The sequence below is a fragment of the Scomber japonicus genome, chromosome 18 (assembly GCF_027409825.1).
Source record: "Scomber japonicus isolate fScoJap1 chromosome 18, fScoJap1.pri, whole genome shotgun sequence".
NCBI lineage: Eukaryota > Metazoa > Chordata > Actinopteri > Scombriformes > Scombridae > Scomber > Scomber japonicus.
Window position 1 is genome coordinate 13,791,730 of NC_070595.1, and position 14,928 is coordinate 13,806,657.

A 14,928-nucleotide genomic window follows, 5' to 3' on the forward strand; every position below is an offset into this window, starting at 1 on the left:
AGAGATACAGAAAGAGCATTTGCAGATGGTGTGAATCAGAGATGCTGACTTGCTTATTTCAGCCTGTTTTTATTCTTAGTACATTTAAAATGCTTCTATTCAAGCCATAGGCAGACTGCAGAGTAAATGTGTTGTGGTATGTGTTACAGCACCTGCGTCGCCACTCATCATCTGAATAAAGAGTTGTAAACACTATGCGTGTGTATGTGTGTACTTGAGAGGGTTAAGATGTTCCCTTGTGCCGCCAGACTTCCAGTCAGTCCCTTCGTCTGACGCACACTGTGAATCATCCTCCTTCCCACTTCTCTCTCTCTTTTCTCTTGCTCACTTTCGCTCAGTCTCTCTGACACATTTCTACTTTCCTCTGTTCCACTAAGAGGCCCAGTGACACAGCAGAGCCTTAATCACAGGTTTGAAGTCAGCCTGCTTTGCTTAGAAACCTCCAAAATTGGCAAGCAGGATCTATGGGTGACAGTATATTAAACTGCTTACTTTGAATGCAGTATTGCATTACCTGAAAGCCCTGTAGTGTTACTGTAGGTGCTCTATGACTAGTGTAGGCTAAGGTCCTTGTAATGACATTGTGTGATATAAAATGCCTCATCAGAGGCTGACTTGTAACTGAGAGGTTCCCAGTTTGGTCATTAGGTAACACTGTACTTTCACCTGTGTGTGTAGCTTAAACACTATGACCAAGTGCCCTTGAGCAACTCACTAAATCCTATATTCTGACAGTAAGAGTACAAAACAATAAAGGTAATAAAGGAGTGAGAGTGGCACTCAAATTAGAGCTAGACCTATAAATTTCCCAGCCTGATTTATCCACAGACATTACATCATCACCATTATGTACCAGTATCACTGTATGTGGCGGCCAATAATCAGGTCTTGAGTTGATTGACTAGTCAAGTGTATATTTCAATTGCTAAATGCTCCACTCAGCACATAATATCTCTGCCACAGTTCAAATTAACAATCTAAGGGATCCTTATCAAAAATGTATAGTGTATACTGTATGTGAATTAATATATACTGTTTTCAAACAACAAATCAACATCAGTATTGGCCTCAGTCTGGCTCTAACACAGCCTGCTTATTTGTTAGTTGGCAGGATATCTTAAAAAATGTGATAGATTTGGGTGGAATTTGGTGGAAAATTTGGCCCATGGAACAAACAATTTGAGATTGAATTTAAAGATATACTTTTTTTTTACCTTTTTTTTACACAAGATTGAGATGCAGAATAAAAATGTTGATGAAAAATCAACTATCCTTTGATAACAATTGAGTTATTTACATAAAATGTCCATGCTTTTAGGGTTTGTACCTTTGTGTGATTCATGCTGAAACAAAAATAATATTACTATAATTTGACAGTGTTTTATGCCATGTACTCTTAATGACAATTCAATTATTGTGAAGTCAGCTTAACAGGGAGGTCAAAGTGCAAGCTCAGCTACACAACAGGCCTCATGAAGGAGTGATTCAGGACCATATTTTCTAAAATGTTTGGAAATGTGCAGGCATACAACATTAAATCATAATATTCACACTACACATGGAGGAGTGTAGGTGTAAATGTATGTGTGGAGGAACAGTAAAATGCTACGTACACTTTGATTTTTCTAAAGGTAATATCTGTATATATATACCTGGAAATACAGAGCAAGTATCTTACTATCTGCAGACATGAACACAAACACATACATGTTTTCATACACACATGCACATGACAAATGACGATTATGATGATGATAACAATGAGAATGATGATGATGGTAAGAGTGATAAAGAATTCAATTTCTAAACAGCATCCGCCGTCACAAACAGTGTCAGGCCGATGAGGCAGTTCCTCATTCACACTGTCTCCACGGTTACTGGGCCCTTTCTCATTCATAAGTGTTTCCATGGCAACAGGGACCTTGGCTCATTGATAGAATCTCTGTATCACCTTGGTAACAGGGCCAAGGGAGGAGACTGATTGATTGTTTTTTTCGTCTTCTCTCCTCTCTTTAATGTAAACGGTATCACAACTCCTATAGACAAACACATGTATGCGTGCAAAAACACATCTGCACAACAAACGGCAGTGCTGGTTAGAGATCAAACATACTGAGAGAGAATAATGTTATTCACGTATTCACACTGGAAAATAGGTCATTTTGTATAACCAATGGAAAACAATGTCTTCCTTATCAGGGACAGATGGAGTGTCTACAGTATAACTTAGATACCTAAAATACACACACACACCCATACAACCTGCACTGTATGCAGAGGGACATAGATAATTAAGGAATCATTTTAAGCAATATAAATAATACACAATCTCTCGTCTGACCCCTTCTCATGGGAATCCAACACATTACGCAAACACCATCTTTTTTCTTTTTTTTTTTTTTTGCTCTTTCCGTCTGTTTTCTTGCTGACTTCAGCTAAATGTGGCTAATTAGCTCTGTCCACATCACTGACCAAATCGCTTCATCTCTTCTCCAAACTCTTCTCTAAACTTTCCTCATCTTGCTTTGTTACTATGATTAAACTATTTCAGATATATTGTATCTGCATTATTATAAATGCTCACATATTGGAATTATTTCCTATATTTGTATAAGAAAAAGGTGTTACAATTGCCATAACATAATTATTCATTTTAATGACATGCCCATTTAACATTATGTGATATCATACAGTGCAAATCTAGACAATGTCACAATTGAAGGTAGAACCAATCGTAATCGTATTTCCTGATTTCACAATCCTATTGAAATGACAAAATATGGCATAGGGCACCATTTTGTTTTTGTTTTAAAAGGTAAAGATCATTATTCTTTTAGTCAATATTTCACTGTAAACATCGATTTTGCAAATTTCACTGACTGACTGCAGGGTCATGTATAGGACCTTGCTTGCATCCTACACTTACACTAGTCATTCATAATCTAATTAAAAGACCCTGAGTGAGGCTCCAAGAGGGGATGATAAACTGAGCGTAATTGGACTAATAATCAATGGCGGGCATAAAAAAAAACCCAACTAGCTTAAGGCCAAATCACTCAGGCAATTTACTATAGCAGATAGGTCAACACATACACACACTTGGGCAGAGAAACATGGGTGCACACAAATTAAGTGGCATCCAATAAGGTTGTAGAGTGAATAGTTAATCTATTCAGACATGTTAAGTGTCATTTGTGTGTTTGTGTATGTGTTTAAAGAGAGCGCCTGCAAGTGCACTAGGAGTGAGGAGGAAATGGAAAGGAATGTTTGAAGTGGAAATGTATGTGTGTACGTGGGAGGATTGTGTGTGTGTATGTGTTTGTGTGTCTGTGTGTTCGCTCACTGGTCAGTGTGTTATCAAAGGTTTCGGCCAGAGGTACGTAGAAAGGCCAAGTAGCCTTTCATCTTCAAAGAGCTGCACTGTGAAAAAAACACTGCCGCCATTCACAGAAAGCACAACAAAGAATGTGTGTTTGTGTGTGTGTGTGTGTGTGTGTGTGTGTGTGTGTGTGTGTGTGTGTTAGGAGTGAGCAATATGGCTTTAGAATACTATCACAATATCATAATATTTCTGCAATAATGATATTCTTCTAACATTTGTGGCTCTCCTCACACCCAATCGTTTGCTTCTGCTTGAGGAGGTGAAATAAGTCTTCTTGCATTTCTTACATATTAGTGTAGTTTGTAGCAGCCATGTTATTTTACATTCTGCCATGCTTGTTGTTACTGTGTGTCAGACAAGTCAGAATATTGCCATTATCACAATATGATATAAAAAAATATATTAAAAAAAACATTTTACCAGAACTATGGTGAACTGAACACCCCTACTGTTTGTCTGTGTGTGTAAAATATATTATGTGACATCAGTCAGTCTGGCTCTAACCCTAACCCTTACCCTGTACACTGAAAAGCAAATATTCTGATTACCTGGAAAAAAAATTGCATTAGTTCTTCACATTTTCTCCACAGTCGTGTAAATTTCACAATAGTTGCACAAAACTTTCTCAATCTTTCTGGCACCATCCTGTCGCCTCTTACCAATTCCTTTCCCAGTTAGGGTTAGGGTAGTATTAGGATTAGGGTTAGGTAACTCTTATGTTCTCTCTTCACATCCATTACTCTACTTGCTTAATAGTTTCTCACAATATGTTTCAATCAGTTACTTTTGACATAGAGTGTCATCTCCATGTCCTCACTAGGACTCCTTGGAAATATAAATAAATGCAGCCTAAAGTGACTGTAGAGTATCAATGAAAACAGTAAATCCCATGTTTGCTGGTTTCAACAACTAAAACAGGATGAAGAAATTAAAAAATGGAATATTTGGGGTGGGATGTCATTACATTACTTTAATAACATCTGGACATCAACTGTGAACCATCACTAGCAATGCATGTGTCTGTGGGAAAAACTGGCGATATAACAGCTGCATCATGCTTGCTTAAGGGGGTTTCACGGTGAAACATTCAGATTTCCTAATATAAAACACGGGGGGATTATGTGAGACCAGGCATTTACTGGAAGGTTTAAGGACTGCCTCGCCTCACTTTTCTCCTTTCTGGATCTCACTACGCCCTGCTGTCTCGCTGACACTCGTCTTCTCACTCCTCCTCTCTCCTACAGTCACTCTGTTGTGCCACGCTGAGATGAGCTTGGCTTCATGATTGCTCTTATTAAAGCATAAGGACATACTGCCAGACGGAGTATGTGTGTGTGTGTGTGTGTGTGTGTGTGTGTGTGTGTGTGTGTGTGTGTGTGTGCGTGAGAGAGAGAGAGAGAGAGAGAGAGAGAGAGAGAGGAACTGAGCAGAGGGGGGCAATCTAGTTTCACTGGTGCTTTGTCAGCATAGATGAGAAAGGTTTATGTAACCCACGAAGCTCTCCAAATCACCACATGCACACACACAAATATTATGCAGTGACCTCAACATATTCATCTGTGCCAGCACTCCCACACATTAATTTCACTGAATACAGTAGCCTATAGTAACCTCGTTTTACTATATGACTTGCTAACAAAGGATATGGCACAAGATACAGCTGTTAAAATGCAATAATTTACGATAAGTCTCTGTTTTAGTAGACATAATAGTATAATGTGAAATTTGTTTGAGAGGGGCAACAAAACTTAGTTCTTTAGCTTAAGTCAATTGTTTTTGTATTAATAAAAGTAAGAAAAAAAGGGTCTTAAGGTAATATCAGAAATACTCCTTTTTCGGTCTCAGCAGCTGGAGGGGAGTGTCGGTGCCTATCTTTCATTAACAGCAGCTGACAGGCCGAAAAGTAAATAAACTTGCACTCTGGCATACAGGTGTAGTTAGTCGAGGTACTGACGGGTAAGGATGAGCACACCAGCATCTAACATGTCCAAAGCAATACTTGCGGGTTCCTTTACAAACTGTTTAATTTGCTGCAGTTGAGAAGGTAGCTCTCATCATTTACAATGCAAAAATAGTGCTCCATTATGCAACAAAAAATATCTCATATAAACTTCTAACTTTTGGTTTATGTTTATTTCCTGATTTACAGAGCAGGTGTGCATGTATGCTGTAGCGGAAAAACATGCAGTTTAACATGCAGACAACATCATTGTGGTTAGCTCAGTTGAGGGAATTCTGACATCAACAACATTAATTCATAAGCATTTAATACATATTGTCCTCTTATAACTAAACCATCACATTGATCTATAAACACATACTGTACCCATACAGCATGTGACACTTCTAAAGATATCATCACACAGCCTGCAGCACTAATAAAAGACAGACCCAGCTTACTGTGACTTCAAAGAAAGATGTACTGACATTTGACATTGTCATATGGATAGATGGATGGATGGATGGATGGATGGATGGATGAAAAGATGGGCATACATGTTGAAAAAACAGAATCGTCTGACAAGCAAGTACAGTTTTTTCTACTCAACTGAAATATAAAATGCATGCCCATTTTTAAAAATGTGTGTCCAACCGACATATCACCTATTAAAGGACCAGTGTGTAGGATTTAGTGGCATCTAGTGGTGAGGATGCAGATTGCAATTAACTGAATACCCCTCCCTTCCACCTCCCTTTCCAAGCGTATAGGAGATCCTACAATCAGAATGGTTTGTCCATTATGGGTTACTGTAGAAACATGGCAGTGCAACATGCCAACCTCCGTGGGCCATAATACAGTGATGAAAATATACGTATTCCTTTCTGCCAATAGAGCCACATAAATCTTACACACTGCTTCTTAAACTCTGGTTCTTTTCAATGATCCCCTACACTTTTTTTTTTAAATTTCTTGCAATAATCCAATCAGTCATAGTAACTATCGTGTTAATCCAACCTTCCCTTCTAATTCCAAATGAGAGATTTTTTTTTTAGCTTAGTACTCAGCATTTAGAGCTACCCACATCTTCATTGTCTGTCCTACATGATCTCTGTCTCGCTGTCAGAGGTGTACAAATCATGATTACAATCCTCCATTTCTTGCATTCTTCCATTGCCTCTTCCTTTCTTTCCCATTGCCTACCAACACTTCTTTGTCACTATCTGTGTTTTTTTCTAACATCCTCTCCTCTTCCCTTCTCTCCAGTTCCTGTTCTCTCTGCCCTCCCCTCCCCTCCCCACCCAACCCCTCCCCCCATTTCCCTCTGTGTTGTGGTGACATTTGTTAACTACCCAGGATGCTGGCTGCCTGCAGCTCTGCTCTGTGATCTGACTGCTGCCTTGCCCAAGATGGGGCTATTCATTAGGGCAAAGGAGCAAAGGGAAGGACACGCATGAACACACACTAAAACACATGACAAACCACTTCATTTTGTTCAGCTGTAGTCAAATTAAGCAGAAGGAAAATGACATCTGATTCTAAGCTCATAACAGTTTTCATAACAGGTACTACGTACTGTGCATGTATGTGTTGTGTAATAGGTATATATCGACTCATGCTTATTTACTAGCTACTTACCCTGTGAGCACCACCACGAAGTCCATGACATTCCATCCATTTCTCAGGTAGGAGTTCTTGTGGAAGGCGAAGCCAAGTGCCAGGATCTTTATTCCAGACTCAAAGCAGAAGATCCCTATGAAGTACGGCTCTGTATCATCCTGAGGAGAGAGAGGGCGAGAGAGAGAGAGAGAGAGAGCCAGCAAGCCAAGGATGCAAGGAGGGAAAAGATGGAGATGAAAGAAAGTAAAGAGGGATGGTGAAAGAAAAGAAAATTATTATAACATCAGCATTTCTTTGCCTGTGTCATATATATATATATATATATATTTATTATGTGTTTACAGTATATTCCTGTTATCTGTAAGAACGTGTACATTCCTGTAGTGTCCAGAACATTTGGATTATTGTTTTTTCAAGATAAACAGAAATAAAATCTGTCTCTTCTAATACAGAAGCTATATGCATCTCCACTCAAGTAAAATCAATAAGGTGTCAGATCCCTCACCTAATTTCATTATGTTTACATACGGCTCCCACATACTGTATCATGTACGTCTAACTTACCAGGCGTTCAGACAGCGGCGTCTTGTCCCCATCAGGCAAATGTTGTTCCAGAGCCAGGACTATGCAGTTGGCAATGATGGTGGCAAGAATCATCCACTCAAATGGAGTGAGGAAGGTCAGTCAAGGAAATAAACAAACCTCTCAAGACATAAATCTAAACAGTTTAACAAATTAAATACACTAAATTTTAAAAAATAAATCAAATTCCAACAAGTGTTACAGTCAGCACACTACTTTAGTCAGATTGTGCCTGGCCACTGATTAAACTGATGAACAAAGCAAAAAAAAAATATTTCAAGGTCATCGTAGCCATCACACTTTTGTTTGCCATGTTTGGAATGCACATCAGTATCATGTTAAGTGTTAATTGATGTTTCTTAAATTAGTTCAGTGCTTTTGTGGGGATGTAAATCATATAACGGACAAGATGGACAAAAAGCCAGAAAGCTGATTTGAGATTCTATTATATTGTCTTTCACAGTAAAAATAAAAAATACATTTTTCTGCTTTGAAGAACTGTTTTATCAACTTTATAAGGACTTTCAGTAGTTCAAAAAATTAAAATGACCTCATTAATATTCAAGCCTATGCAGCAAGGTACCACAAAAATCAGAGTCAGAGTGTCTGTCATCTTATTTGATGCATTTACAAGAAATGGTCTATGGAGAGTGACAGGTTGATGCATCCATTGGCTGGATAGATGAACAAAAAAAGCTTTTGAAAAATTGCACACCATTCATAATAAAAAAACAAGTATTTAAAAATCAAAGTACAATTTCCTTGCTTACCCATGTATACCTATGAAGCTATATGACAAATAGGTCTGAGAAGGTCATTATAATGAGAAAATTATCTACAAATAGGATAATATCTGCACTGTCATGTCAAAGGTCAAATGTAAGGTCAACATTTGAAAGTGGGAGCTGAATGTAAGAGAGTCATAAAGACAACTGGCCTATAACTCAAATGGATTGATCTCACAATACACACACACACACATACACACACACAAACAAACAAACCACACATTATGAGTCAGTTAAATATGTTCTGCTAAGTGTATGTTCTGGAAACACACCACCCACGCAGGCAAACAAAACAAACAAACACAAACAGTAAAACAGACAAAGGCTATATTAAAGTGTTAGTGTATGATAGTGTGCCTGCCTGGACAGTGAGGGAGATTTATTGTGACATCACCGTTTGGCTCCATGTACATCGCATCTTATGACTAGCTCAGTGAGTGAAAGAGAGAGTGGGACAGACAGACAGAGAGAGAAATGAAAAAGAAAGACAGAGTATCTGACTGGACATCTAATTGTGTTTGTCACAACCCCTGTCTCTCTCTCTCTAACAGACACACACACACACACACACACACACACACACACACACACACACACACTGGTGGTGTCTTCTTAAATCAATCCCCCAGTCTCGTTAAGGTCACAAGATAAATAGTTAGATTTAAAAGAGAAAAGAGAGCGAGTGGAGAGAGTGACTGAGAGAAAGAGTGCAAGTGTAAATCTGTGAAGGAGATGAATGAGGAATCAAGTGATGGAGAGGGAGAAACGAGACAGAAGGGAGGAAAAAGGCAAGGATTAAAAGATGAGAATTAGGGAGAAGGTAAGAGAAGAGAAATGAATACCTGGGGGTGAAAGAAATGAAAACTTTGACTTTCATATTCCAGATTATTATTATGTGTAAATATACGATATGTCTTGTTTTTAGGGTTTTGTCATCACATTTCCCAGCTAGACCAAATGACTCTTTCACTGCTCTATTCTATTCTACACTCCTCTTCTTCACCTTTTTCCTACTTGCTTGCCTCCTTTGGGAGCAGCCATTCCCATGGCAGAGGGAGGAGGGGGAAAAATTGAATGGTGAAGAGACAGAAAAAAGGAGGAAGTTATTTATGGAAACATACATCATATATGTGCATGTGTGAAACATCACTGTGTGTGTGTGTGTGTGTGCGTGCATGTTTGTAGACCTCAGTGTGCGTATGTTTGTTTTGAAAGGCTGCTTTAGCTGTTAGTTGAGTGCAAGCTCATAATGTGTGTGTGTGTGTGTGTGTGTATGTGTATGTGTGTTTTTGTGATCACGCGCATGTGTTTGACCGCTCTTCACAGGCGCACATTACAAGAACACCCAGGGCACCACTCAATTAGCCTTCCTGCCCCCCCGGCAATGTGTGTGTTTGTGTATGTGCGTGTGTGTGTGTGTGTGTGTGTGTGTGTGTGTACACGCACGTATGTATACGCGGGAGGGCAGGGTGTAGTTGACTGAAACAGGGGAAAGGGAGAGATAGAAAAGAACATAGAGAGAGAGAGAGAGAGAGAGAGAGAGAGAGAGAGAGAGAGAGAGAGAGAGAGAGAGAGAGGGAGAGACTGATATAGAAGGACGCAGGGACAAATGTGTGTGTATCATGATGTATGATTGTGTTTATGACAATTATTTGGCACATTTTGCCTCTGCATTATATTTTGTGGTGCAGCGAGATTTGCTCCCTTTTGTGTGTGTGTATGTAGAGGGAGGGGGTTTTATTCACAGAGGCTCAAGTATCCCTAAACATGCCCCCTGTGCGCACACACACACACACACACACACACACGTACATAAAAATCCAGCATATGAATAAATGACTCACACTTTGCCATAAACCTTCAATAATGAATTGCTTCTTCCTCCTTCCTCAATGACTATATATAGCAACATGGCAGAGTTAAAAGCAAGGGAAGAATCGAGAGTGAGGAAGAGGAGAGAAGGATGAGGATATGTTGCTCCCTCACCATTCTCCCGTCCTTCATCTTTCTAACGTTTTCTTTGTCCTCGGTCTCTCTCTTCTGCTTCCCCAGTGTTTCTCTCTCTACCCGCGGTTCTGCATATGCTTGCTTTTTATTATCTGTCTAGGTGTGAGTGTGTGTGTGTGTGTGCGCCTATATAGTGTAATGGGGACAGAGGGAGGTCGTAGACAGAGAAGTCTCGCCAAGAAGAGAGAAGTGAGGCCCTCAAAGTACATAACCGGAGCCAAATGACGCACACGCACGCAAATAATAAAAAAAAAAAAACTTCTGCTGGCCTTTTCTTAACCTTGTCCATCACTGCTCCATACAGTCTTCATGTTCCCTCCCTCTCCTACCTTCTCTTGTCCTCAGTAAAGCCTCTGTCTGTTTCTCACTGATATATTTTTTCTCTCTAAGCCTCCTCTCTCTCTCTCTCCCTCTCTCTCTATATTCTTCTATCTCCATCTCTCCATCTTTCTCCCGCTTGCCTCATCTTCCACCCTCTATGCTCTTTTCCCACTTGTTTCTCTCTCTCTCTCTCTCTCTCTCTCTCTCTCTCCCCCCGCTATACCTTGCATCTCTCCTTCCCATTTCTCCTCAGTCCACCTTTTTTTCTTACTGAGCAAGGCCATCAATCATCCCTGTCTCTATCATGCCATCTCCATTCAATATCGAATGAGAGAGGGAGAAGGAAAGACATGCCGCATCAGCAAACGCACGAGGACAGCAAGAGACAGAGTATGAGAAGGGATTAAGAAAAAGAAAATGTTGGATAGGGGAAAAATATATGGAAGGCTAAATGAAAGTGAGAGGAGAGAGTAGGAAAGAGAGAGACAGAGAAAGACAGAAAGTGTCCTGTGGGCACAGACATGACAGAAAAGAGTGAGTGGCGAATAAAAGAGAGAGAAAGGAGGGGAGGAGGGTGGGGGGGGGGGGGTTGATAGCAGAGGGAGGGAAACAACAGTGAGGAAGAGAGAAGGGCAGAGACGAAGAGCGCAGGAGTGCTGAATGAGGGATAAAGCGAGAGAATGACAGAGGGGTGTGAGAGTATTGCGGTATTTTCTTCTCCTGAGCAGTGTGTGCACTCCGTCGAAAAGTAGGTTAGTGGCAGAGCACACATACTGTACAAAGGAAGGGGGATTAAAAGGAAGAGAGTAGGAGGGAGACTATACATCATGCTGTCACATACAGTATGTATGTGTGTGCATGTGTGCCACTGCTCCACGACGTTGTGTAAAATCACCACATTCCTCACATGCTTCCATATATTGACATACTTCACACATTTCCGCACCGCCGCGTGAGCATATGTCCAAATATTTTTAAATATCACACGTCTCACAATTGGAGGTCCTACATCCGGATACAGGAAGCCAGCATTGTAGCAGGTGCACACACATATGACACACGCTAACACACACACACACACATACACATTTACTATACACACAGCATTTACTATACACACAGCAACTCTATACTATGTATCAAGCACACCAGAATACTGTCTCCAAAATGTCCACCCCTGTTGTCCCTCTGTCCACAGCACCCATACATCTTGCCCTTCAAGCACACATATTCATACATGTACTGTGTACACATACACTGACCCTAGATTCCACTTCACTACACCACACTTGTTTGCCAGTGGAGTCCGGACCAGCTGCTACCCTTTGGGAAGGTGCCAGCCTCCCTATTAATAAAACTAAGCATGACAGTATGAGTCTTTCTCCCTCTCATGCTCACTATCTGCTCAGTTTATTTGTTTACTACATTCAATTGCAATGTTTTCAGAGACAGAACATTTTTGAATTTATCATTAATTATGCAATTATGAAAATAGAGCCACAAGATCAAGGATAAAATAATCACTATACCTCCTTTGTATCTTCTTTATCTGTCTCCATCTGTGTATGTGTAGTGTGGGGTAGATACAGTGTTTAATACATCAACATTTTGTTATACCAGTCTTGTCAACAAACATTAAATATAATTCATGAATGCATTGTGCTAGTGCTGCACACACTCATTCAGCATGTGTTATAAAAGAATTTGCAAATGTTTTGTGAAAGCGTTGTGTCGCTACTTTTAGAAAGAATAAGGAAATAGAAGGAAGTTGGACTCATTACTTTACAGGCCCCCTTTTTCTTTGTCAGTTTCTTGATATCCTCACTCCTTTCCCCTCCCTTCCTCTTCCCCTCTCTTTTTCTGCCCTGTTACATTATGCAGCAGAGCAGTGGCAGAACAGCTCAAATGATTACTTCATTTTCTTGTCACTTTTCTCTCAGAAGCACTGATTTGATAAAATGAATGGAATTAAGCACTGTAGTTGAAACCTATCTAATTATTTTGATAATCAGTAGCCATAAAAGATAGGAGACATGGTTGAAGCGCTTCATTTTAGTCCTATATTACACATTTTGAAAAGAATCGTACCATTCACAGTTTAGTTTCTTATCATATTGCAAATGCAGCCTTCCATTTTCCCATTTCGCAACATTTCCATTTTAATTTGTCAATGTCACAATATATAATATGGATGGATATAAGTTATTATACATATAAGTATAATATGAAGGGCTGTATCTCACATTATTCATTTATTTTCATTATGGATTAATGTGTTGACTTTTTTCTCAGTCAATCGAGTCTATAGTTACATTTACAGAAAACAGTTGAAACATGTTTTCCATAGCCCAGGGTAATGTCTACATGTGCCCTTTTTGTCTGACTAAAGAATCACATTGAGAATTTGGACATTATTTCTTTAAAAGTTACTCAAAACGATTTTATTTTATTTAATTATCAAAATTGTTGGCATTCAACCAGTCAGTGAAGCTCTAATAATTTTGTTTTTCAGGACATAGCCAGACATCTTAAAATCTAACAGTCTTTAAACTGCGAAGTGATTTTATTTTCAAGGTAATTTTCATGATAATCATTTATTTTGCTTGTAAACGTATGTGCACTACTTTAGTATAGTGAAGGCCCTCCATAGCAAAAAACTTCACTGAGGAGAAGCATCCCCTCTCCATAATAAGGAAAAACAGAGTCATTCTTTTGATGCATTCAACACTGTGACCAAAAGCAAGATAACTGGACCCAAAACACAGTCTGACAACTAAAAGGCATTTCCATGCCTTAGTGCTACAAAAAAACTGAATGATTCAACATTTATCCCACTTTGGCACCATGTTTGACTGCATTGCCAAATAAATGGGAGTGCCCCAAGGCCAGTTTAACCCTGTTTGGCCTCTCTCAGTCTGATTTAGCATCAATCAGGGTGTATAGCCCTTACAGGCGCCTACACCTCCTCCCTCTTCATTCCATACTGCATATGTTGTTTCTCTATCTCACCCCTGCCACTGCCTCTCCCCCATCACCCACATATAGCCGAGTTGTCACTTTTCACAAGATGCTGACGGTGGTATGTGTGTGTCTGCTGGCTGTGTGTAGAGTATCAGTGTTGCATGTTGTTTTTGTTTTTTTACATTACCTCTACATTCATACAGGCAGAGTGGGTATGTTAGTATGAACGTGTTTGTATACCTGACAGTACTTGCCTGCTTTTCACTGCCGACATGTGTGCGTTTACATGTGTGTGTATGCGTGTGCATGCCTGTGTGTGTGTGTGTGTGCCAGCACACCCTGCAGGTAGAGTGCAGGTTTCCAGCAGGGTTTGTCTAGTAACAGCCACAGCACGTGACTAAAGAACACGGGCATGAGAAAATCAATCCATCACAGACTCTCTCCCTCTCTCTGTATTTCTTTTCTCTCCACGTATCCAAAATCCCAAAAATAGTGCTGCCCCACGTCACTGCCCCTCTCCCCACACACACACACAAAAACACAGCGTTCTCAAAGACACACACTTTCACACAAACACACACGTCTGAACTAGCCTGCAACTGAAACTAAATTATTCAACAGAGTCAGAATGCACAGCTAAGAGAAAGGGGAATGAGAAAAATGCAAAGGGAAAGGAGGGCGAGACACAAAGAAGACGAGAAAAAAGATGGTCTATTTAATGTAAATACATGTGGATAAAGTAAACACACACACTAGACCTGTGGCGAGCAGGTTAGGAGGTAAACCCAGCAACAATTATGATAAGTATGTTTATCTACATCTAGGCTTCAGGGAATGCAATGTGACATGGCAATAGTGTCAGGCTGCAATGTCCTTGATAAGAAGAATTCAAAATGTTTGGCTTAAGCAGTGTGATTCTCAAGAGGTTAAAGAGTCTTTACACTGATCTCTGATGGCTGAGGGTTTTAACTTCTAACCGTGACCAGTTTATGTGATGTGAAAGCAGGAACATTGCAAATGTAGGTAACAGACAACGCCTTGTCCAAAATTATGTAATAATGCACAAACACTACACCCACACACACCCACACACACACAAACACAAATAAACAGATATTCAAGCTTAACTTAATTTAGTACATAACAACAATGAGAGCCTAATTTTTGCCAGATTTAATAGGTGATACACTATTTTGAACCATTGAGGCATACTTTAAGTCCCAGTGTCAAGTGATTTGTTTAAAATCAATTAAATTAAGTCGTTTTCCACATTTACTAAATATAATGTATGTTGTTCCAGAAACATCTGCTGCACACACAAGGTTCAA

General features: G+C 39.7%; 1 protein-coding gene across 1 annotated transcript in view; it reads right to left on the minus strand.

Moving 5' to 3' along the window:
- Positions 1-14,928, minus strand: part of cacna1aa (calcium channel, voltage-dependent, P/Q type, alpha 1A subunit, a) — a 77,768-nt gene that overhangs the window by 52,347 nt on the left and 10,493 nt on the right. The window contains exons 2-3 of the mRNA XM_053339072.1: positions 7,506-7,611; positions 6,960-7,099 (exon numbers count right to left, since the gene is read on the minus strand). Coding sequence (XP_053195047.1) covers positions 6,960-7,099; positions 7,506-7,611 — 246 coding nt within the window. The remainder of the gene's footprint in view (positions 1-6,959; positions 7,100-7,505; positions 7,612-14,928) is intronic.